Source organism: Lissotriton vulgaris, chromosome 2_1 (genome assembly GCF_964263255.1).
Source record: "Lissotriton vulgaris chromosome 2_1, aLisVul1.2, whole genome shotgun sequence".
In the NCBI taxonomy this organism is placed as follows: Eukaryota; Metazoa; Chordata; class Amphibia; order Caudata; family Salamandridae; genus Lissotriton; species Lissotriton vulgaris.
In genome coordinates this window covers 647,323,955-647,347,785 of record NC_141687.1, presented here as the reverse complement: position 1 = coordinate 647,347,785, position 23,831 = coordinate 647,323,955, and the positions used below count along the sequence as shown (strand labels likewise).

The window sequence follows — 23,831 nt, the reverse complement described above, 5'->3', positions numbered from 1 at the left end:
ATGACACTAGACAAAGGACATGGGAGTATCCTCTCCTCTGTCCAGCTCCTACTCTGTGAGGGACCCTGTGTCATTCCAACTCTTTCCCTTGGGTACTTAAGGGCTTACCTGTGGGTGGTTCTTTAGGTTTGTCATGGGACAAGACTCAAGCTTGAAACCACGTCACTCTTCGACCGTCTGTACACTTGGCCTTCACTGGACTTCGTCTGGAAGAGAGACTGCATCAACGAAGATTCCTGCAGCTCCTTGTCTTCCAGGATATTCAGCAGACCTTTGGGCATCAAGGACACCCGAAGTAACCTCCCTTGGCGTGAAGGAGCCAATCCCCTGCATCTGCAGGCATCACAACAAAGTCGACCAGTCTTCTGCTCCCGACGTCCCCCAGACTTTAAATGGCTCAGCAACACAGGTGCTGGTTTAGCAACTCCCTCAATGCCTGACCTGTCCTCTTTGCAATTTTGAATACAGTATCCTTCGTCTGAACCACTGGGACCAAACCCCTGTGCACCTCGTCGACTTGATGTTGCCAAAGTTTGTTGGCTCTGCTCTCCAGAGATCTTTAGGCTGAAAGAAGCTCCAGCCCTCCAGTATCTCTTCCTACTAAGTACAGCATCTTAACTGCATCCTCTGCACTGTGGACCTTGCTTCTTGGTGATCTGCCTGAGGACTTTTTGCAAATCCTGTGCCTTTGGCCTGTGGGTCCCCCTGAGGCTCTTCTCCTGGTCCAATGGTCTCCCCTGCTTGCTTGGGGCCTGCTCTGACTCCCCTGCTTGTGGTCGGTTTCTTGGACCTTGCTTGTCCCAACATTGCTCCTGCTTCGCTTTCCACGCCTGTTGCAGCTGCCAAGGCTTGTTGGTGCTCCCGCTGATCACCGACCCCCTGGTTTACGACTACCTACATGGGACAACTTTTCGTTCTTTCCTGCTCCACATTAAGCCTCTTCTAGAACACCCAGAGTACTTCACTTGGTAACCCGTGCAGGAGGAGCGCAAGGTGGTCATCTTGGGGGTCTTGGGACGTGGTACTCAGCTTTGGACATCAATCCTACAAACAGACCAGGGGTCAGTGAAAAGGCAAGACGGCATGCGGGCACAGTCCAAATATTCGCATAATTCGTGTAACAAGCATGTTGCCTTTCGGACTGTCCAAAATGTAAGGGACCTTTAGATGTTGTGACAATGTGCGATGGAAAACTTTATCTTAGGTTTGGATACACAATAAGCTTGCTATGTTCTGGAGTAGTAACTCTGCAAGATTCATTCGTTAGACTTCTTTCTAAACTCAAGGGATTCACTAGGGAGCTATCCCTAAATGTAGCTGTTATGGCAGGGGTTATCCAGCTAATTGCACTACTGCAGTCTGGTTAGATTCACATTTGCAAATTGACAACTTCAACCATTTGCTGTAGCATAATGTTACCAGATAACTCCAAATCAGCATGGACTTGGCCCTCCAGTCATGGGTTTTTATTTAATAAAATCATGTATTTTCAGTATTCTTGTAGTGGTTCACCTTTATTGAGCATGCACACCTGAAAAACCAGGAGAGGAGCAGTTTAGGACTAGAGCATTGCGTTAGTGGTGATACGCTATCATCTATAATCTTACTCAAGCCACTTGTGCATTTTTGACTACTGTTGAGGCAACGGAAGCTCCTCCACATCTTTTGGAAGATGTGGTCCATGTTATTAAAGTTGTGGCTTAAAAACACTTAAGCTAAAAATCTGTGCGTAGCATAGTGTGACGCACGACTGGTAGTTTGCTGCTTCTGTCATTGCATCCAGATATATAATACAAGTAACATTACACGTGCAACAAGCCAGGACTATTTACTTTACCAGTGGTTGTTAAATGCATAAGATGAATAAGCATCAACTGTATAGAATATTGAAAATGCTTTGGTTCTAAAATGATGAGACTGTGAAAGACTATAGCGGGTTTCTTTGCAGTTACATCACAGGCAGTGAAAGGTGGTACTGCTGCAGAGTTACGATTCTTTTTTTTTCTCCGAGGGCGATGTCGAATATGAGAGCCTGATAGGGACCCGTTTCAGCACCTGGTTTTTAGAAGTGCCTGAGCTGAGCACCGGCAGGACCCGGCCCACTTAAAGCCCTGTAGGCAAGTTCACCATATTTTTGCTGGGGCTCGTCCCCAGGCACAGGCGCAAACCATAGAAACTAGGTGACGTGATTGGTCCTGATTACCTATAGAAAGACTAGGCTCCTTCAGACTCATGGGATGCACATAGCTCACTTATTTGTTAATTTTCCTAGACGATGCAAAATAATATTACTTCCCAGAAATAGCTAACCCCATCCTATCATGAGTGGGTCTCATTTTTCATGGAAAGCATATAGACAAACTGTTCCTATATACATTGTCATATACCAATCACGCATCCTTGCCTATCCACTTATTTGCCAAGGCAAAACAGCGCATGTGTGATGTGATACAAGAGCCTACATTAAAAAATAGATGTATTTATAATGTTCATTTATACATTCCATGGAGTAGTCCTTAATAGAATGAAACGATTGATTTAACAAGGTAGGCGCACTGGCGTTACCATTCCGTATTCATGGATGTCATGATATTAGTGATGATGTCTCTTATAAAATGCATTTCTGAAGAACAGTGTGCTATCAGACATGAGTGGAATTTTCCAGCTAGGGATCTCGGAAGTTAGTTATTGTGTTCTGTTTTTATTAGTGATCGGAAGCAGGCTCCCGACTGTGTAAGAACTGATAAACCGAATCTTAGCACATAAAAATGATAGACTAACTTTCTGTAGTAGACGTGCCTGTTATAAATCCACATACTTCTTTTCTATTATTTTTCAATGGCTAGTTGATCTTTCACGTTATGCCAATTACATTTTAAAGTAAAGGCAAAGGGAGCTTGGGTGGTATATTTAATAACGCTGCTCAAAATCAGCAAAACAATGTTTTGGAGCGATGATGTTTCATGGTGTAAGCATAAGTCAATATCAGAGATGGATTAAAATAACCAAATTCATATTTGCCTCCCTCTCAGACTCCCTCTGTGAGTTTTTGGACACGTTGATCAAACTATTTAATACCTTCCCAAGTTACAGTGCCTGGCAATAGCGAGAGGGCTCCAGCGATGAAAGGGACTCTTTATGGGACCGTTAAACGACCATATTTTGCAGTCGCAAATGGGAAATCGGACCGTTAGCGACTGTAAAATTGGACCGCCCCATTTAATAATCCTATCTTTCGAGTTGGTAACCTTTTACCGACTCGCAAAATAGGGTTTGCGACTCACTATTAGCAAGGGGCATGCCAAGGCCACTCCTCCCTAGTAGTGAATCACACTGCAATGTAAGATTGTTTCGAGACCCCCAATTGCGGTCGTAAAACACTAGCAGTTTACCACCTACTTCAAGGAGGTGGTAAGCTACTCGCAAAGAGGAAGGGGTCCCAAGGGGTGAGTGTGTGCGAAAATATTTTTTAAGAACATGTAGTCCTCCCATGGACCACTATACTACTCTTAAAAAAAAAATGAAACCAAAACGTAGCATTTTTTTAAAAACTGATTCATTTAAAAAGCAGTCACAGACATGGTGTTCTACTCACCCCAGCAGGCCACCATCCCTGGGAGTGCTAGCCATTCACAACGGGGTCGCAAATAGCACCTGCCTCATGAATATTGAGGCAGGTAATTTGCGAACCCATTAGGAATCACTAACAGTGTCTGAGACACTGTTGTAAAGTACATTTAGCAAATTGTAAGGGTCATACATCTGGCCCTATGTCTTTTATTCTCAATGCCATATTGCAGGGTCCCCACTGTCCATTTTTAGGTCTCGCATATATGCAGCGCTTGCGCTGCCTGTACGAGGCATCAAGTAATCTGAATGTATTGGCAAGTGGCCGGTAGTTTCTCCTTCCGCTTGCCATTTGGTGAATGTTGGTACAGCTCCTGTTAGCTGGCTTTTTAGTGGCTGTTGATGTCAAACTGACCTTTGTGTAGTCCGGAAGCCTGCAAGTGCGTAATTGGGCTTAAAGAGCCCCACCGCCCAGCAGTGCGTCTTATCTAGGACTTCTGCCGCTTTAACAACACCCATAGTTCTTTAGCTGTAGTGTGCTGTATTATGCTGGGCAGGGGGTTCTATGACAGCCAGGTAGGTTGCTCCCCCACCCCCGCTGCAGCTGAACCAGCCCTTGTGCCTGACCCTTGCTCCTGCTTGCCCATTCCTGGGCGCGTTTTTTTTTTACCTGCCCCCCCTGCCCACAGCCCGCTTTCGCGTCGCTGCTGCCCCTGCGGCCCCGCCTCCCAGCTACTCCTCCCCCCCCAGCTCCCTTTAAATGGAGGCAGCTGCAAGACCGCAAAGAGGACGCGCTCAGGCTCCAGCCCATCTGCGCCCATCCACGCCTGGACCATGCCCAGCGCCAGAACCCCTGGACCCCGCGAACGCCACAACTGACTCCACTACAATGCCAGCACCCTCCATGCACTCAGTGCCGGCCAAAACCACACCTGCTTCCAGGCCGCCCCGAAACGGACCCATGGACCCTTCTCCTGCCGCACCTGCAGCTTCACCTGCGACAGAACCATCAAACCTCCAAGGACTGGATCCAACCACCTCAGCCGCATACTCCTCAACACCCGCTCCGAACACAAACACGCCGTCGAGCTCTGGGATCTGCTCGACACCATCCCCCCCCAGACGTGGCCTTCCTGACTGAGACCTAGTGGAACGACTCCTCGACGCCCGACATCGCAATTGCCATCCCGGACGGCTACAAGATCACCCGCAGGGATCGCGCCAACGGAACCGGAGGAGGAATAGCCATCGTCCACAAGTCCACCCTTAAGGTCACCACCCACGCAGACGACACCCTCAACGCCGCTGAACACCTGCACTTCCGGATCCACACCGACCCTATGACCACCCTCAGAGGAACACTCATCTACAGACCCCCCGGACCCTGGGCTCAGTTCAGCGACTCCATCGCCGACCTCGCCAGCACCCACGTACTCACCTCCACGGACTACATCCTCCTCAGGGACATGAACTTCCACCTCGAGAACAACCACAACACCAACTCCTCTACCCTGATCGCCAACCTCGGCCACAGACAACTCATCACCACACCCAGCCACATGCTGGACCCAATCTTCTCCACATCGCCTTCAATCACACCACCGATCTCCACTGAACCGACCACCACTGCATCCATTTCACCTTCAAGAAACCAACCACGCACCACCACACCCAACAGCTGCCTCGCCACTGCTGTAGCAAAGTCACCGAAGATCAGCTGATCACCACTCTCGCCCAGAACCCACCCACCGACCCCACCAACCCAGACGCCGCAGCCCGCAACCTCTGACAGTGGATTGACGACTGCACCAACACAACACCCTCGCCCCGCTCAAGAAACCCTCCAACAACCACACCTCCAGACCTTCAAGCGAGCATGCCAGAAACTGGAGAAAATATGGCTCCACGAACGCACACCACACAACCACGCAGCCCACAAGGATGCCACCTGAAGACATCACCACCTCATCAGATCAGCCAAAGATCCTGCTTCAAAGACTGCCTGGATAACAACGCACACAACAGCAAAGAGCTCTTTAGCATTATAAAGGAACTCTCCAACCCCAGCGCCAACATCAACGACATCCCGCCCTCTCAAAAACTGTGCGGCTCACGAACAACCATCTTCCACCGCAAGATCGCCAACATCCACTACAGCTTTAACACCACGACTGCCCCGACTACGCCACACTCCACCTCCCCTGTGAACAGTGCCATCCGCCTGACCTCCTGGTCCAACGTCAACGACAACGAGACGCGCAAGGTCATGAACTCCATCCACTCAGGATCTCCGTCAGACCCGTGCCCACACCACGTATTCAACAAAGCAGACGCAGGTATCGCACCCCAACTACGGAAGGTCATCAACATCTCCTTCGAAACAGCGACATTCCCGGATAGCTGGAAACACGGCGAAATCAACGCCCTCCTCAAGAATCCCAAGGCGGACCCCAAGGACCTCAAGAACTTCCGGCCCATCTCCCTGCTCCCATTCCCGGCAAAGGTCATCGAGAAAATTGTCAACAGACAGTTGACCCTCCACCTGGAAGACAACAACATCTTGGACCCTTCCCAGTCTGGATTCAGTCGAAACCACAGCACCAAGACAGCCCTCATCACCGCCACAGACGACATCAGGCGCCAACTAGACAACAGCGAAACATCAGCCCTCATCCTCCTGGTCCTGTCGGCTGCCTTCAACATGGTCTGCCATCGCACTCTAAAGACACGCCTCTTAGAAGCCGGAATCCAAGAGAAGGCCCTTGACTGGACCATGTCCTTCCTCTCCGGCAATACCCAGAGCGTCCGCATCCCACCCTTCCGATCCGAAGCCACCAAAATCATCTGCGGCATCCCCCAGGGCTCATCCCGACACTGTTCAACATCTACATGGCCCCCCTCGCACAAGTGGCCCACCATCACGACCTCAACGTCATCTCTTAAGCCGACGACACCCAGCTCATCCTCTCCCTCACCAAGGACCCACACACCACCAAAAACAACCTCCACGAGGGAATGAAGACCATCGCCGACTGGATGAGGAGCAGCCGTCTCAAGCTGAACTCGGACAAGACAGAGGTACTCATCCTCGGACCCACCCCCTCAGCCTGGGACGACTCCTCGTGGCCAACCACACTGGGAGCAGCACCAACACCCACCGACCATGCACGCAACCTAGGATTCATCCTCAACTCCTACCTCTCTATGTCTAAACAGGTCAACGCCGCCTGCTCCTCCTGCTACAACACCCTCCGCATGCTCCGCAGGATCTACAAGTGGATATCGACCAAAACAAGAAGAACAGTGACACAGGCCCTTGTCAGCAGCAGACTGGACTACGGCAACGTACTCTACGCAGGAATCCCAGCCAAACACCTACGTCGACTACAACTCTTCCAAAACGCCTCCGCCCAATCGTCAACGTCCCCCGCCGCAGCCACATCACCTCCCACCTGAGAGACCTACACTGGCTTCCCGTCGACAAGAGGATCACCTTCAAGCTCCTCACCCACGCACACAAAGCACTCCACAACGCCGGACCAACCTACCTGAACAGCAGACTCCGCTTCTACACCCCCACCCGCCAGCTCCGCTCCGCCAGCCTCGCCCTCGCCACTGTCCCCTGCATCCAACGAACGGCCTCCGGCGGCAGATCCTTCTCCTACCTCGCCGCCAAAACCTGGAACACCCTCCCTACCCACATACGGCAGACCAAAGACATACTCACCTTCAGAAGACTCCTCAAGACCTGGCTCTTCGAGCAGCAGCAGCACCCCCCTCCCCTCAGCGCCTTGAGACCCTCACGGGTATGTAGTGTGCTCTACAAGTACTATGATTGATTGATTGATTGCTTGCTTGTAGTAAGTATTTCATAGCTCATTTAGAGTTCATAGTGCACAAAAATGCTTGGGAACACCTACTTGCCAGTTATGTCGTTAAGACTGTGCTTCTGCTCAATTCTTTGTTTTGAAATTTTACAGTTTCTCGAAAGATGCACTATTTTGACAGACTCCTAGAGTGTCACTCCTTCATGTGTAGATTTCATTTGGTGTTAACTCTTACATATGCACGTTCACATCCCGTGTGTGAATATAGGTCCTTGGGTATGGTGTAGCCAATGCCATTATAATTGCTTTTACGGCAAGTAAAATGAATCATGCACAGCTGGATTGGTGCCTTCCTCTTTGAACTTCAATTGCAAACATCTGTTGCAGAAGGATAAGAAAACAACCATTTGCAATGCAATAGGTCTCGCATTTACGTAAGTTAAAGCTATTGATATTGTAAATGACGATTCTTATTATTTATGTTTTAAAAACGAAAACATAAATAAAAGGCAGTGTCATTTACTATTACAACACTAGAATAGGCCTGATTTTCAGATGAACAAAATACTCAAAATCCCTTCATCAACCTATGGTCACCCAAATTTGTGTGACTGAACAGCGGCTACTCTTATACTGTCTATTCTAGGGAATCCTTGGTCACCTATTATTTTCTAAAAGAAGTGTATGTGGGCTCTGTCTCCCATAGTCTGTACCACCCTGTAGTGTGAATGATAAAAAATATAGAAAGGAAGAAAAAGTGGTGAAGAAGGTTGACAGTGCCTAACGGGAGCAACACCATGGGACTGGTTCTCACCTGCATCCTCAGGTTCTCATCATCAGCAACTGCCAACCCATAACAAAAAAGTGTGGTAAAATAGGAAAAGAAACAACGTGCTCAGTGTGGTGTCTCGTGATGCCAGCACTCAGGATATCTTATCCGCGTGCCCGGCAGTACCAACCATATAAGGAGTAGCGGGATCTGGACTTGAATCTGGACTATTCCAAATCTAAAAACGTGCTAGACATCCACTAACTACCCTATTTTGTTATGTGCTGTGGGTCTGCTCACATTAAAAGCAAGACACACTGTCGCCTACTATCAATTTAGTTATAGAGGGCCCTCTATTCTAGTGTTGTAATTCTGTGAGTGGGGTCGACCTGATCTTTATCCCCTTACAGCTCCTTTGTGTATATAGTGTAATTTACTATGCCAATAGCTCAAACTCGCGCCAATGCGAGACCTATTGCATTGCAAATGCTTGTTTCTCAGGCCTCTGCCCATACATGATTTAGTGCCGTTCATTCAGGGTCTTGAATATTTGGTACCACAGTTACAGTCCATCTTATTAGTCTAACTCCCAGGTGTTTCATTATCTCCCTTTCCGCTGTTTACTTATGGGTTGTTGATTTGATATTGGCTAACGGTTTGGTAGATTCTGCTGATCAACCTCATAGAAAAGTGGTGTAATTTCTGATTGGTTCAGGAATACGCTAACGATTCAGTGGAAAGTGAAGCATTGGGAATATTTTTTTTCCATGTTTTCGACTCACGATGAAGAGGGAAAAGTAAATAAATAATATTTTTTCCCTTTCAATCATCCGTCAAAATAGCCCCACACCCGGCCCCACCGTCCCACCGTTTTTACCTGTACCGTCCAGCATTTAGCCTAATATATATATGTATCAAACTTTAGCCGTTGATTCCTCTTATATCAATCTTTTTCATGAATTCGAAGGCCTATTTGTTCTCAGCACCATCAACCCCCAAAAGTAGTTTCCTAGTTGTGTCCTTTCTCCTAATGTTTGCAGACACAGTATCAAGTTAACCCACTCCTCAAAGAAGCTGTGTCATAATTTGGAGTGCAATGTCGTAAAAGATAATTTCATAACATTTCCTTCTGTCATGAAAGGTAATTTAGACTGAATCGTACGGCAAGCCTTCAAGTATTCAGGTGATTTTGGGCGAAATAACAGTGACCATGGTACATGGCACAGTGCCTTAGAATACCAATTCATCTATGCCTCGTGATAGAATTTTCTATTTTTAACAGACTTTGAAATCCAGACTGGATAAGATCTTCCAGGATAGAGATGGATTAGTCACCGAATCACGAACTTGTCAGCTTCCTTTACTTGGAAGTCTTGTTAGTTGAGTGAGATGTAATTAGTCCTATCTTTTGAGGATGGCTGTGTCAAAAAGAATTTTTTTAAGTTAGAGAGAATAGTACAAAATAGTGAGGCTTTGGTGAAGAGTACTAATGAATAGAGGATGCGAACATCACAGCACTGAGATTTTAACTTAATATACATCTTTCCAGGTTGGTGCATTGGAAATTGAATTATTCTAAATATGGATCGTCCAGCAATGCCAAACACACAAAAAGTAATGGGAGGAATGCTTTCAAATAGTATAACCCTGGTAATTTGTTCTTTGACACTTCAGACAGTGCAATTATGAAGAAAATTCTATTTGTGGTGCCTAGGACTCGGAGACCACTATTCCATGCCTCTAAATCAGACACTAGATATCTCATATTGCTGATGTGAAGATTCTTGTGAGGAGAGTGGTTCTTAGTGTGGTGTGACCAGTTATGCTATTACAACTACAGTGAATGAGGTGTGGAGACAGTTAGAAGCACTGTCTCATCAACGTGAAATTAGTCTAGCAACCTTATAAGTCATGGGGAAAGTGGGGAATTGCCCTGGCCTCCCCTTCCAAGGAGACTCGGGTTAAGTGAAAGGGACAGTCAAAAGTCCTGGTATGAAAAAGAGCTTAGTAACAGATTCTTTGTCTTAATGTTTGACAGCTAAGCATTCTTACAATAAGCTAAATGTGTATTCCTCATTTTGGCTGGCCTATCTTAATCCTCATATTCTCAGGCAGGTAATGGCAATTAGATTAAAACAATTGGGGTCATATCTCTCTCCACACTTCACCTTACCCTTCTGCCTTCCCTCTGTCTGCTAGTCTTTACATCTCTACGTAACTACACCTGCTCTCACTACGTAAACTCTCTACCATGCCGATGTAAGCCTCACCTCTCTCTCAGTATACTTCTAATCTCCACTTCTCTCTACCACTCTCTAATTACCTTGAGTATTTTGCTAGCACTCGCTGTGCCTTTCTGTTCATCTCCTACCTTACCCCTTTCTACCTCATCCATCCCTTCTTAACTGATTGTTCTATTTCCATCTTACCTGTTATCTTTCTTCCATCTACTTCATCTCTCTCTCAAGCTCCTCTTTGTTGTTTCCTCACCTCGCTATCACTCCCTCTCTTCATCTCTGTACCTTCTCTGTACCTTATCCTGAGCCCTCTCTGCCTCACCACTCCCTTACTCACATCTCTCTCTCATTTCTTTTTTAGTTCATACTTTTCATACTACCTCATCTTTGTATACTCCACCACTTTCTCGCAGCCTAACCTCTTGTACTGCCAGCCATGTGTCTGGTAGGCAAGGACTATAAGTACAATGTGCGTGTTTATGCACAGCTTGCACCTTTTCAAAACACATAAATAAAGGGCATTGTCATTTACAGTGCCAATAGCTCAAACTCTCGCAAATGCGAGACCTATTGCATTGCAAATGCTTGTTCTTCTCGTCTTTGTCAGCCAGATGAGTTAGTGAAATTCAAGCTCTTTCAGCTTCTACATTTACACCTTTATGTGCTCATATTGGACCCCTTTATTGCTCTTAACCATTATATACAAAGGACGCAAGCATTTATGGTAGACAATAATCAGTTTCTAGGTTTCTAGATTTTGAATGCTGCAAATTAGGTTAAGCAGTCTAGAAGCAGACAATCTACTTGGCAATCTCTAAAAGTAAAACATTTTTGTGAACTAGCAGGAAATCCCACTCCAATTGGATGAGGGATCATTATGTAAGATAGGAAAAGTGCCTATCATTGTGTAACATGGCTATATGATCCCCAATACAATCCTTTTTCATGCTTCATTGCCTTGTCTCACATGAACGATACAGGCCTCAGTTCTCTAGTGGGTACTCAAATTGATTTTTCTATAATCTAAATAAGTTGGATAACATAATTAATTTGCAAGAGTGTGTAGCCAGAGGAGGAGCTATGCGCGGATCCAAGATGGACGCGTGAGCACAGGGCTCCCGAGACCCTTTCCACCTCCCGCATCTATCCTGCCACATATCCTGATTTTGACTACGGGTTCTATTAGCTGACGCCTTGCTGGCATAATATCTCTTTTCAGAAATTGATTTGGCCGCTGGGAACCGGACTCTCTGCATCTTGGAACTTTGTGGCCTACACCGACGAATCTCCGCGGCCTCGAGTCTCTGAAGTACCCAGGTGGCAATTGAACAACAACGGCCACTGAGATCCATCTGTCGCCCCTGAGGTACTTTCAGTTTCGTTTTTGGTCATCATCTACTGTGACTCGCTGTCTGTTGCGACTGTTGGCCTCGCCCTGCTGCTGGCCCTGCACCTCTTCTTCTCTCGCCCTCATCCCTGCCTTTACTGGTCGGTGCTGCGGGGAGCCATTCTCACCAGATCTCGAACGGCCCGACTGGGCTCGCTACCCAACATGGCAGGCAGGTGGGATAGTGAGAAGAGAGCCGCCAGGGGTGCATTCCGAGGGGGTGTCGCCCAATCCAATACTATTGATCGCTTCGCCCGCCCGAAGGGATCCCCTGGTGGAGCGGGTAAAGTCTTGAATGAGACTGGAGATGGCTCTCCTGTGATGGAAGACTTGACATTGCGGGATGTCATGGGCGCCATTGCCGGTGTGAAGACCTCGAAGGGCCAGCAGTATGAGACCCTGGCTTCAAAGATAGACACGGTTGCGATTGAAGTCAACCTTATCAGAACGGACCTCGCAAAGACCAACGAGCGGGTCAAGTCGCTGGACATTAAGACCGCAAGCCTCACAACAGATGTCTCTGAACTACAGGCGGAGGTTCGTACTCTTCGATCATCAAATGACTTGTTTGCCCGTCGGCTGGACGACTTCGAAAGCCGGGCCAGACGCAACAACATCTGTATTATCGGTGTTCCGGAAAGTTCCTCGGAGCTCTCCACGGATCTTTTGGTGGAGGATCTTGTGCTGCATCATCTCGCGCCTAAGGGACTCAGCAACTTTTTTACTGTGGAGCGTGCCCACAGAGTCCCAGGTGGTAGGCCTAAACTGGGCGCCGCACCAAGACCTATTATTGCCAGGATTTTTAATTTTCGAGATAGAGACGCTATCCTGCAAGCATCACGCACCAATGGACTCACTAAATTTGACAATGCGTCGGTCAGCTTTTATCCGGACTTTACGCAAGCGGTGCAAAAACAACGCATGAGCTTCACCGGTGTGAAAAGGCGCCTCAAAGACATGGGACTAAAGTACGCCATGCTGTTCCCGGCTCGCTTGAGGATTGAATACGAGGAGCGTGTGCTCTTCTTTGATCGCCCGGAGGTTGCCAGTGACTGGCTCGATACTTTGCCGGCACACCGTGATCGTCAGGACCAATCGATGGGAGCTGAAGGTGGCCTGAAGGAACGGGTGGAGTGAGTCCCCACCAGCGTGCCACCTACACGGACTTGCAGCGGGGGTTTGACTATTACTATATGCATGACCTGTTGATCACCCGGGGGTGGGAGGGCTCAGGATTCTTCCTCCTCTAAGGGGTCTTTCTCTCTCTTTTCGTAGATTAGTTTAATGGGGCGACAGGCACACTGCAAGTTGGGGTGGCTTTCGGGTCTAACGCAGGGGTGCAGGGTGGGGGGGGGGTGTTCTACGGGTTTTCCTGGGGGTGGGGGGGGGGGGCTTTTCATTTCTTTGTTCATCCCGAGGTTCTATTTTGCTGCACACCTTGACCACTGTGTCTGTTTGTCTATTGGGGGAGCACAGCTCATGTTCTTGGAATGGGGGGTAGGGGGCTGCGGGTGCTGTGCTGGAATGTTAACGGTCTGGGTGATAGGATCAAGCGGGGGATTGTTTTACAGTGTCTGAAACGTCTTTCACCTGATATAGTGTTACTGCAGGAGACACATCTGATAGGAAATGCTTGCCAGGCACTGAATAGAAGGGGATACCGTTTGGTGGCACATTCAGGATTCACTACTGGGTCGAGGAGGGCGGGTGTCCTGGTCAGGAGTTCCCTCCCCTTGGAGATAGATGATACCGTGTTAGATGATAGAGGCCGGTAGGCGGCCATTACGGGTCGCTGGGAGGGGGAAGATGATCTCTGTTCTTTCTGTGTATGTCCTACCGGGTTTACAGTCCGTCACGTTTTCTGATCTGGGTGGTGCTGAACTTTCCTCTGGGCATGTTGGTGGTTGGTGGGGATTTTAACTCAGTTGTTTGTGGTAGCGAGGATCGTCACCTCCCCCCCGGACTCTTTTGAGGTCACAGTTATGGATGAGCAACTTCCTGAATGCGCTGGGTTTAGTGGATTGCTGGAGGCACCTGCACCCTGGGCAGGCACACTATACCTTCTATTCGGGAGCACATGGGAGTCTCCCGAGGCTCGATTATATCCTGGTGCCAGCGGTGCAGATGGTCTCCGTGAGGGAAATTCGACATCTTGATCGGGGGATTTCGGATTTATTTATTTATTTATTTAATTTCTTATATAGCGCAGGAATCGACCCCATAAGGGGTATCTCCGCGCTTTGATCGCTAAAGGTGATGATAAACAGGGACAATGCAGATGAAAAGGTGGTACAATGGTGGAACTACAGTGGTTTAGTCTTCTGCAAACAAGTTGGTTTTTAACCTTTTTCTGAATGATAAATGATTAGTGATCTGTCTAAGGCTGAGGGGCAAGTTGTTCCACAAGGTCGGTCCCACTAAGGAGAAAGCTCGGCCGCCTTGTCTGGTCTTTTTAATGAAAGGGGATTTTAGCAGAAGTTGGTTGCATGACCGCAGATCTCGGTCTGGTTTGTAATGCTGTAGTTTTTGGGTTAAATATTTGGGGCCGTTTCCAAACAGGCACTTATGGACAGTACAGCAGATCTTAAATTTGACACGTTGGCGTATGGGAAGCCAGTGAAGTTCTCTCAACAGGGGTCACTCTCCTCTCTGGCTTACGATTGATGTACAACTGGAAGCCGGGGGCCGGGTTGCCCCAATTAACCCCTGGCACCTACGCAATCCGAAAACCAGGGCTGAGGTGGTTAAATGTATAGACCATTACTTTGTGGAGAATGTCACAATAATTACTTAGTTAGTTGTATGTTGTCCTTGGGCTTGTTGGCTTATTAATATAGCTCACTACTTTCTGTCTTGCAAAAAAGAATGTTGGGTCTGTGTCCTCTTCGGTTTCCCTGTGGGAGGCCTTTAAGACAGTTGTAAGGGGTCAAGCCCTTTCCCTGATCGCTAGCGCGAGGAAAAGCAAGAATGAGGAAGTGGTGAGATTGGAGACTGAAATCACGTCTCTGGAAGAAGAGTTGGAATCTGGGGTCACACCCGAGGGTTTGCATGTTTTGGCCCTTAAGCAGGCCGATTACAGAGCGCTGGTGAAGGATGCGGCGAGGATGATGAGTCGTGAGCAGGAGGGACGTTTGTATGATGTTGGTGGTAAGGCCGGGAAGTTAATTGCTTGGCTGGATAAGAGAGAAAGGTCGAATCGTGTGGTGCCTGTTGAGGTAAGAGAGGACGGTGAACGGGTTGTGGACCCAAATGGGATAGTTGCGGTGTTTGCTCAGCACTTTCAGAAGGTGTCCGCGCAGGTCTCGGACAGGCCAGAGGAGGATTCACATTTGCTACTTAGGGATATCGCGCTGCCTAGCCTTCCGGAGTCAGATAGGGAGCTTATGGGGGTGGATTTTTCTACTGATGAAATAGCGCTTGTTATCCGCTCCCTTCGCTCAGGGAAGGCCTCCAGCCCGAATGGTCTCCCGATAGAGCTGTACAAATTGTGTCCAGACAAGATGGCGCCACACCTTCGCCAAATGTTTTCGGAATCGCAAGATCTCTGGGTTCTTCCCCGGGATCAGAGATTGGCGTCCATTGTAGCCATTCACAAAGATGGGAAGCCTCGTGATCAATGCTCTTCATATAGTCCGATCTCGCTTTTGAACGTCGAGCCCAAAATTTTGGCGAAACTTTTGGCAAATCGTTTGGTCACGGTTATCGGTGATTTGATACACCCTGATCAGTCCGGGTTCATTCCTCATCGGAATACGGCTCTCAATTTACGCCGCCTTCATGGTGTACTGGCAAGGGCGGGATCACTTCGTCAGTCGGCCATTTTGGTCTCATTGGATGCCTCGATGGCCTTCGACACGATTGAATGGCCGTATTTGTGGGCGGCCCTCGCAAAATTCGGTTTTGGTCCTCATTTTATTGGCTGGGTCAGACTCCTTTATGAACAACCAATGGCCCAAGTGGTTGTCAACGGTAGGGCCTCGGAGCCTTTCGTCCTAGGAAGAAGCACGCGACAGGGCTGTCCGTTATCACCGCTCCTTTTCGCGCTTGCTCTTGAGCCCCTTGCCGCATGGCTTAGGTGGGAGCCGTCGCTTAAGGGCATTAGTTGGTCCTCTGACTTGAGGACCGTATATCGTGGTACGCCGATGATATTCTGTCATACCTTACTTCCCCTCGTAAGTCACTAGGAGTGTTATTTGACGTGTTACGTTCCTTTGGAAGGAACTCAGGTTTGGCCATCAATTGGTGTAAGTCCTGCATTTACCTGCTCACTGCAGAAATGCCATTGTTGCCCCGTGTCTGTCCGATACCCGTATCGCGTGACGGCTTTAAATACTTAGGGATTTATATTTCCTTGGACTCAGCCGTACGGTATGAGAGGAATCTGCTTCCGCCACTCCGCCGGCTTTGGTCCGACGTCGCAGCGTGGTGCAGTTTGCCGCTGTCCCCGGTTGGGAGAGCGGCCTTGTTTAAGATGATGTCCCTCCCTCGATTTCTGTATGCCCTCCAAAACACGCTTGACTTGGTGCCTGTTAGTTATTTCCGGGAGATCGGGGGCCTCCAGCGAAAGCTGGTGTGGGGTGGGCGACCTCGCATTGCGCTGGCGAAATGGACTTTGCCCTGGTACGACGGTGGTGTGGCGTTGCCCGATATAAAACAGTACTATTGGGCATCACAACTGAGTGCTATCAACCACGCAATGTATGGTCCGGTCCCGAATCCGGCATTCGAGATGGATAAATGGCATCTGCTGGGAGGAGACTACAATAGGGCACTCTACTCTAGGTCGGCGGGGAAAAATCTCACCGGTCCCACTAGGGTTGCGGTACGAGTGTGGGGCGCTGCGACTGCTGCCACGGGATGGACAGACAGGCTGACCAGAGCCACTCCGCTTTATGCAGCGGAAAGACTGGGCTGTCTTTGGACGACGAAGGGATTTGACAAATGGGATCTTATTGGCGTTAGTAGGGTAGGAGACCTCTGGGTCAAGGATAGAATCAAATCCTTCATGGAACTTCAACAAGAGTATAAACTGGGCGATAGAGAGTACTTCCGGTATATGCAGGTTCGTCATGCACTTGAATCCGTCTTCCCGACCGGTACCGCTATCCCATAGTCCTCTCCCTTGGAAGACAGGGTGCTTGACGGGTATGTCCCTGATAGTACCATCTTCCTCATTTATAAAAAGCTAATCAATGACCGCTCAGATCTTCTTGTACAGCTTCGTGGGGCCTGGACTGGTGATGGGTTGGAGTGGGATGACGAAGATTGGCAGGCCGCGATATCATCCCCTAAGGAAGTCGAGATTCCGGCGCGTCTCCGGCTGGTGCAATTGAAGATTTTACACCACGTGTATGTCACGGGTCCACGCCTGATGCGCATGGGTTACTCTATGGATGGGTTGTGTAGGCACGGCTCTGGTATGCTTGCTACTTTTCTTCATATTTTGTGGGAATGTCCGGACGTGGTGGTGTATTGGAGACGAGTGCATGAGGTTATGGAAGAGGTTACGGGTGTTTCGTTATTGCCTGAGGCAATAAGGTGCCTGTTGAATGTGTGGGAGCCGAATGATTATAGCGTAGCGCAGACTCAATGGGCCACCCTCGGCAACATGATTGCGAAAAGAGACATAGCCCAGCTGTGGGGGTCTCAACGGGCACCCCTGGTTTCAACCTGGGAGGAAAACATGGATTGGTGCATGTTCAGAGAAAAAACTGTGTACATCGCCCGTGGAAGACCTAAGAAATGGGAGAGGATATGGGGTCAATGGAACTCATATCATGAAGAGATTTGTAACCCCCCCCCCTTTGTAGAAACCAATGACATTCCTCTGTCCCCGTGACCGGGCATCCCATGCGTCTATATCCTATTGTACTTGACTTGCTTGTCCGCTCCTGACCCCTTCATTCCCTCCACGTGTTTCCATATCCTTTTTTACATCTGCCTTTAACTGAGACAGTCACATAAATTCTAAATGTCACCTCGGAATTATGTTGTTATGTTTGTTTTAAAAAATATAAAATGTGAAACCTTTCATTAATCCTCCTATCATCACAGGAACATCGTATGGTCATATTATATCGCTGCCGAACCCCCGGGCTGTCGGCTGATGAGCTGTGTCCTATTTTTGATTTTGATATCCACTGCTACTGGCCGGCCCCTGTGGTTGTAGGTCTGTATTTGTATTACTTTGTCGAAATAAAGGTTCTCAAAAATAAAAAAGTGTGTAGCCATTAGAAAAGCAAGTTGCTTACCTTTGTTAACATTCTTTCTTATGGACACAAAAGCTTCTGCCGATTTATTTTAACCAAACCACACCTCATAAGAAACAAATCAAAACAACTTCCTTTTGTACTTTGCTCCCCATCTTTATGTCCTTGGACTCTCAGAGGACTGGGAGAATTCAAATGAAACTGACTTCACTGATACATGTGCCACCCTCTATGCAGCTATCTTGTCTCTTGCTGTGAAGGCGCAATACTCTGGTCATGGTATCGAACAGTGCAATCTAGTGCATTTTGCTAGAGATAATTTATTTGCTAGAGATAATTTAACAAGTGTATCAGCCATTTCATGTTTTATAATGATATGTTACATTTCTTAAACTTGCATGTTTGCCAAAAAATGTCAATACATTGACCATTGTTACTGGATATACTGTATATGACTTTAGCTTTCTTTACATTTGTTTGTGTTTTTCTCTTCAAATAGAGCTTCCTTAACAATTTCCAAACTGCCAAAGAAGCTCTGACTGCAGCCACTGCCCAGGCTGCAGAAAAAGCAGCTTCCAGCATGAAAGATTTTGCTCAGAAGAGTTTCCGCCTTTCAATGGATATAAATCTCAAAGCTCCTCTTATCATAATTCCTCAGTCTTCTGTTTCCACAAATGCCTTAATTGCGGATCTTGGATGGATCGTGGTACAGAACAGTTTTAGCTTGATCCCTGCGACGGAATGCGCTCTTCCGCCCGTCATTGATAGTATGAACGTGCAGCTAACTAATTTAAAACTATCAAGGTATGTGGTCCTTGTTATCATTAGTATTCCGTGCTTGTCCAGTGCCTACAGCTGAATGGATACATTTTTACTTGGCTCAAAGTTTAGGAGACTGTCTAACCATCTCAAGCACTCGAAATTTTACTACCATTGTCTCATTTCTCCAAATTAAGTGTTTTTTTCCCAGACCTATGTTGCATTAGAGTGATTGTGTGATAACTCAACGATTCGAGGCAGTAGTGGCATCACATGCAGTTAAATATGAAGATAGTTGGTGTGTTTGTGAAGCATTTTCACCCCAACAGATTATTGCTTTCACAGTCCAGTTCGTCTAAGTGTTTTAACAATAACTACTACTAAATGGTAGAAAACACATATACTACTCAACTTTTTTTCTCACAGGTCCTTCTTGATTGAAATGTTATCCTTTACATTGTTACTAAGGTACTTGATTTAGTAAGGAAAGTGGCTTTAAATTCAGCAGGAAATCTTCCACACTAAAACAGACACGAGCTGATAACTTTGGGCCTGGTAAATATCTTGGAGGATTACCGCAGTCGGCCGGTGGTGGTCCCAAGGACTTCGTCATGCTGACGGCGTTCCAACCGCTGTATTTAGATGTTGCTGAAATAGACAAGGAACCTCTTCAGCCTTCTCTGCTGGCTAACACTACTCCTTTGCAGTGATGCCGGCAGGTTCGTGCTGAGCAGATTTAGATGTTTGCATTGTGCTGGTAGTGTCCTGGCAAACAGGGTCCTCACTGAGTGAAACAGTTGTTGTGTGCAGACAGGTAAGTACTACTCATCATTATCTTACTACACATATATGTTGTGAATGTGTTATAATGTATATGTAGGTAATACGTTATACCCCTTTCTGGTACATATTGCATGCCACACAAATAACATAAACACACCCACAAGCACCACAAACACAAGACCCACAAGCAGCACCACAGCGATATATATTTTTTAAGTGTCAATACTGGTGTGTTCATTTTACCTTGATGAGTAGCAAAATTAACACTAGTGCATTACAACTAAGAATAATGTTGCATGTAAGAGCAAATGCAAAAAGAGCAATTGATGGACAGAATGCAGAACAATGTCATACATTCACCCATGTACAGAGATCTGGGCCTAAATAGATAGTTTTTTTGCTCACCATGCAATTCCAGTTTGGACCCAGCCATATGCAAATCAGTCTTGACCCTGCGCCCAATGGGAAGAGTCAAGCTCGAACTACCAGGCCAGGCCCTCCCTGGACTGGAAAAAAGCATCAGAGGACCGGTTTAGGGCTTTCAAACCTCATCAGCCAGGACAGCTTGACTCCAGTGGCATGGTGAAACCCCGAAACCGGTCCTAGGATACTTGTTTCCCGTCCAGGGAGGACCTGGCTTGGCAGTTCGGGCTGGACTGTTCCCATGTGGGACAGGGTCAAGACTCATTTGCATATGGCCAGGTCTAAACTAGGGTGGCATGGTGAGCAAAAGAATGCTGGATTTAAGCCTGATCTCTTGACTGGGGGTGAATGTTTTGATTTGTTCTGCATTCCATCCATCAATTGTTTGCCTTTTGCTTCCTCACCGTAAGCGCACCCGGTATGCCCAGACGTGGGTCCCAGGCTCACTGTGCCACTGGAATCAAGCTATCATGGCTGATGAGGGTTGAACCCCAGAAGCCGATCCTAGGATGCTTGTTTCCGGTCCAGGGAGGACCTGGCTCGGCAGTTTGGGCTGGACTGTTCCCATGAGGCACAGGGTCAAGACTGATTTGCATATGGCCAAGTCTAAACTGGGGTGGCATGGTTAGCAAAAGAATGATGGATTTAACCCAGATCTCTTGACTGGAGGTGAATGTTTTGATTTTGTGTGTCTTTTGCTTCCTCGCACTAAGTGCGCCGGCTATGCCGAGACGTGGGTCCCGGACTCACTGGGCCACTGGAATCAAGCTATCCTGGCTGATGAGGGGTGAAACACCGAAACCTGTCCTTGGATGCTTGTTTCTGGTCCAGGGAGGACCTAGCTTGGCAGTTCGGGCTAGACTGTTCCCATGAGGCACAGGGTCAAGACTAATTTGCATATGGTCAGGTCTAAACTGGGGTGGCATGGTGAGCAAAAGAATAATGGTTTAACCCAAATCTCTTGAATGGGGGTGAATGTTTCGATTTGTTCTGCATTCCATTCATGAATTGTGTGTCTTTTACATGTAAGAGCAACACAGAAGTACACAAGGCTACAGCAATTGTCAATACACAATACATAGGACAGTTATACAAGTAACTTACGGTAGATCTCTGCAACAACTGAGTCATTTGGCATTGTGATGGAATTGGTGCAGCAAAGGAGGGACCTGGACGATGGAGTACAAGACAGAAACAGAAGCAGAAAGGACTTAAAAAGGTATGTTTTTAGCTCATTTCCTTTGATTCCCCCACCTCGAAGTCGGAGGGATTCCTGCCACAGACGCCATGGCGGAAAGTCACATCATAATTGGGATGGTGTGAATCTGGGCTGGAGTCCTGCTGACAGCCACTTCTGCCTATACCACTGTCAACACGGTTGAGAATTGCGATTCTCATATTAACATGACTAGAGAATCTGGATTTCATTAAAGACACGGAGGCTGACATTATGCATTATTCCTTTAATGCAGTCCAAGCAGCGGCTTACATCACAATATTAAAAGGTTCGAGAATAAGACCATAGCAACACATGAAAGGCATGAGCCATCAACAATCTGCCTCTTTTAATTGTGGAGGAAAATAAGTTCATGAAACTTTAAACATCAAAACGATCTTCTGATGAGCAGGATGAAGGAGAAGGAAGAACGAAGGTAAAACCAAAGGCCAGGCGACACACAGTTAAGGAGAGTTACCTGAAAAGAGAAAGAAGTAAATATCTCTTGAATGTAAAAAATAGTGTCAAGCTTATCAAGCTAAAACGAAAAAGAGATGAAACAAGTACTGTTAATAAAAAGTACAGTAATAAACTGTAACAAAAACAGCATTAAGTCATTGTAAGACCACCAAGGGGTGGGATAATGTCAGCCTCCGTGTCTTTAATGAAATCCAGTTCTCTAGTCATGTTAATATGAGAATCGCAATTTCATTACAAGAACGTAGGCGACATTATGCATGTTGGTAGCTTTGTAAAACAACATCCGACATATGTTCAATAGGCTTGCAATAATGACGTGCAAAGGTGCTAGAATTTGACCAGTCAGCAGTTTTGAGAATGCCGTCCAACTTACCTCTAGACCAGAGAGATTTACTGGCCATAGCACCCCTCTAGGGGAGTGAGCTTGAAATGTCTTAACCCATCTAGCAATAGAGGTCGAGGTTATGCCTTTGTGGGGTTTAACAAAGGATATAAGTAATTGGTTAACATCCTGAAGGCGAAGAACAGACATTTTGTGAACACACTCCCTCATGCAGTCCACAACGCAAAGTTTTGTACATTAATCAAAACTTGGGTAAAAATTGAATCAGACATAGTCTTTGTTCTTCAATAAATCTCAAATTTGACTCCGAACATGTTAAAAGATCTCTGAGTAATCTCCAGTTCCTTGACATCAGAGATCTTTCTGCATGAGATTAGGCATAGTAGAGTAGCCAGCTTAATGGAAAAGTTTTATTTTTTATTTTTATTGAGGAGAGTATTAACAGGCCAGTTTTTGAAAAGATCAAGGATTAGTTTGATATCCCAAAGACTTTTATATTTAGGTTTAGGAGGTCTTTTTAAACTAATGCTTTTCATCACTCTACAAACAAACAATGAAATTTGTACCTACCGTTTTACCATTGACAAGGACATGACCAGCAGAAATAGCCTATCTATAGCAATTGATAGTTCTATAGCTGAGGCCTTTATGAAATTGTTTAACAAGGAAGTTAACTATGTCAACAATAGGTGCTTTCAATGAATCCAGGTTCCTTTCCAGGCACCAAAGTACCCAGATTCTCCATATAGCTGTAGTGAGTGCCAGGGGCCCAAGACTCTCTGAGGAGAGTTGCAGCCATCGCTGAAAGTCCTGAGATTTCATTGGATCTCCTGACACTCTCAAGGCAAGAAGGGTTAAACTCCTGTTCTGAATTAGGGGGTGAACTCCTCTGTCTACGTCTGCAAGAAGATTCTCTAGGGTAGGAATTAAGAGGGGGGGGGGGGTTGCAAGCTAGTTCAAGAGTGGTGGGGAACCATGCTTGGGAGTTATTAGGACAAGGAAGCATTGATCCTGTCTCAAATATCCGAAGAACTCTCTGAATCATGGCAAAGGGAGGGAATGCGTACACCTTGGCTCCTTTCCAAGTTTGTAGTAAGGTGTGGACTGCTAGAGCACCTGGGTGGGGCATCCAGCTCAAGTTGTTCTCCAGTTGAAAGGTTAGTCTGCTCGCAAATAAGTCTAGCTCTAGAGGGCCCTAAATCTTGTTTAGGGTAGTGAACACGGAAGCATTCAGTTTCCAATTGCTGTGATCTAACAGGAATCTTGAGTTCCAATCTGCATAGTATTCCGCTTTGGGAGCGATCTTATGTTCCAGACAAAAGAGCGATCTTATGTTCCAGACAGAACATCCAAAGTTTCTTTGCTAGATTCGAGAGGCCCGCAGATTTGGTGAGCTCATGAGGGCGTAAAGCCCAGCTGTTAGTTCTAAATAATTTATGTGGCGAGATGATTCCTTTTGTGACCAGATACCACCAGTGTTCTGATTGAGACGGCAAGCTCCCCAGCCATGAAGGCTCGCATCTGATTGTAAAACAAACTCTGGTTTTGAACCAAAGATTGCTTTTCCATTCATAGTGTCTATGTTCTCGAGCCACCAGGCTAGTTCCGATTTGGCTTCTTGATCCAGACAGAACCGATCTCCGTCCAAGAAGCCAGTTCTTAGGGCTCTCGCCTTTACCCTTTGGAGGGCCCGATAGTTGAGGGGACCGGGAAAGATGTCTTGGATGGAGGAGGAGAGGATGCCCAGAATCCTGGCTAGCTCTCTCAGAGATAAGTCTTGCTGTTTCTGGACATGTCTTCTTTCCTTCCTGATTTTAGTAATCTTTTTTGA

General features: G+C 47.0%; 1 protein-coding gene across 1 annotated transcript in view; it reads left to right on the top strand.

Annotated features, from left to right (window-relative positions):
• VPS13C (vacuolar protein sorting 13 homolog C) overlaps nt 1-23,831 on the top strand; it is a 2,437,235-nt gene that overhangs the window by 1,177,775 nt on the left and 1,235,629 nt on the right. The window contains exon 46 of the mRNA XM_086955811.1: nt 18,496-18,800. Coding sequence (XP_086811937.1) covers nt 18,496-18,800 — 305 coding nt within the window. The remainder of the gene's footprint in view (nt 1-18,495; nt 18,801-23,831) is intronic.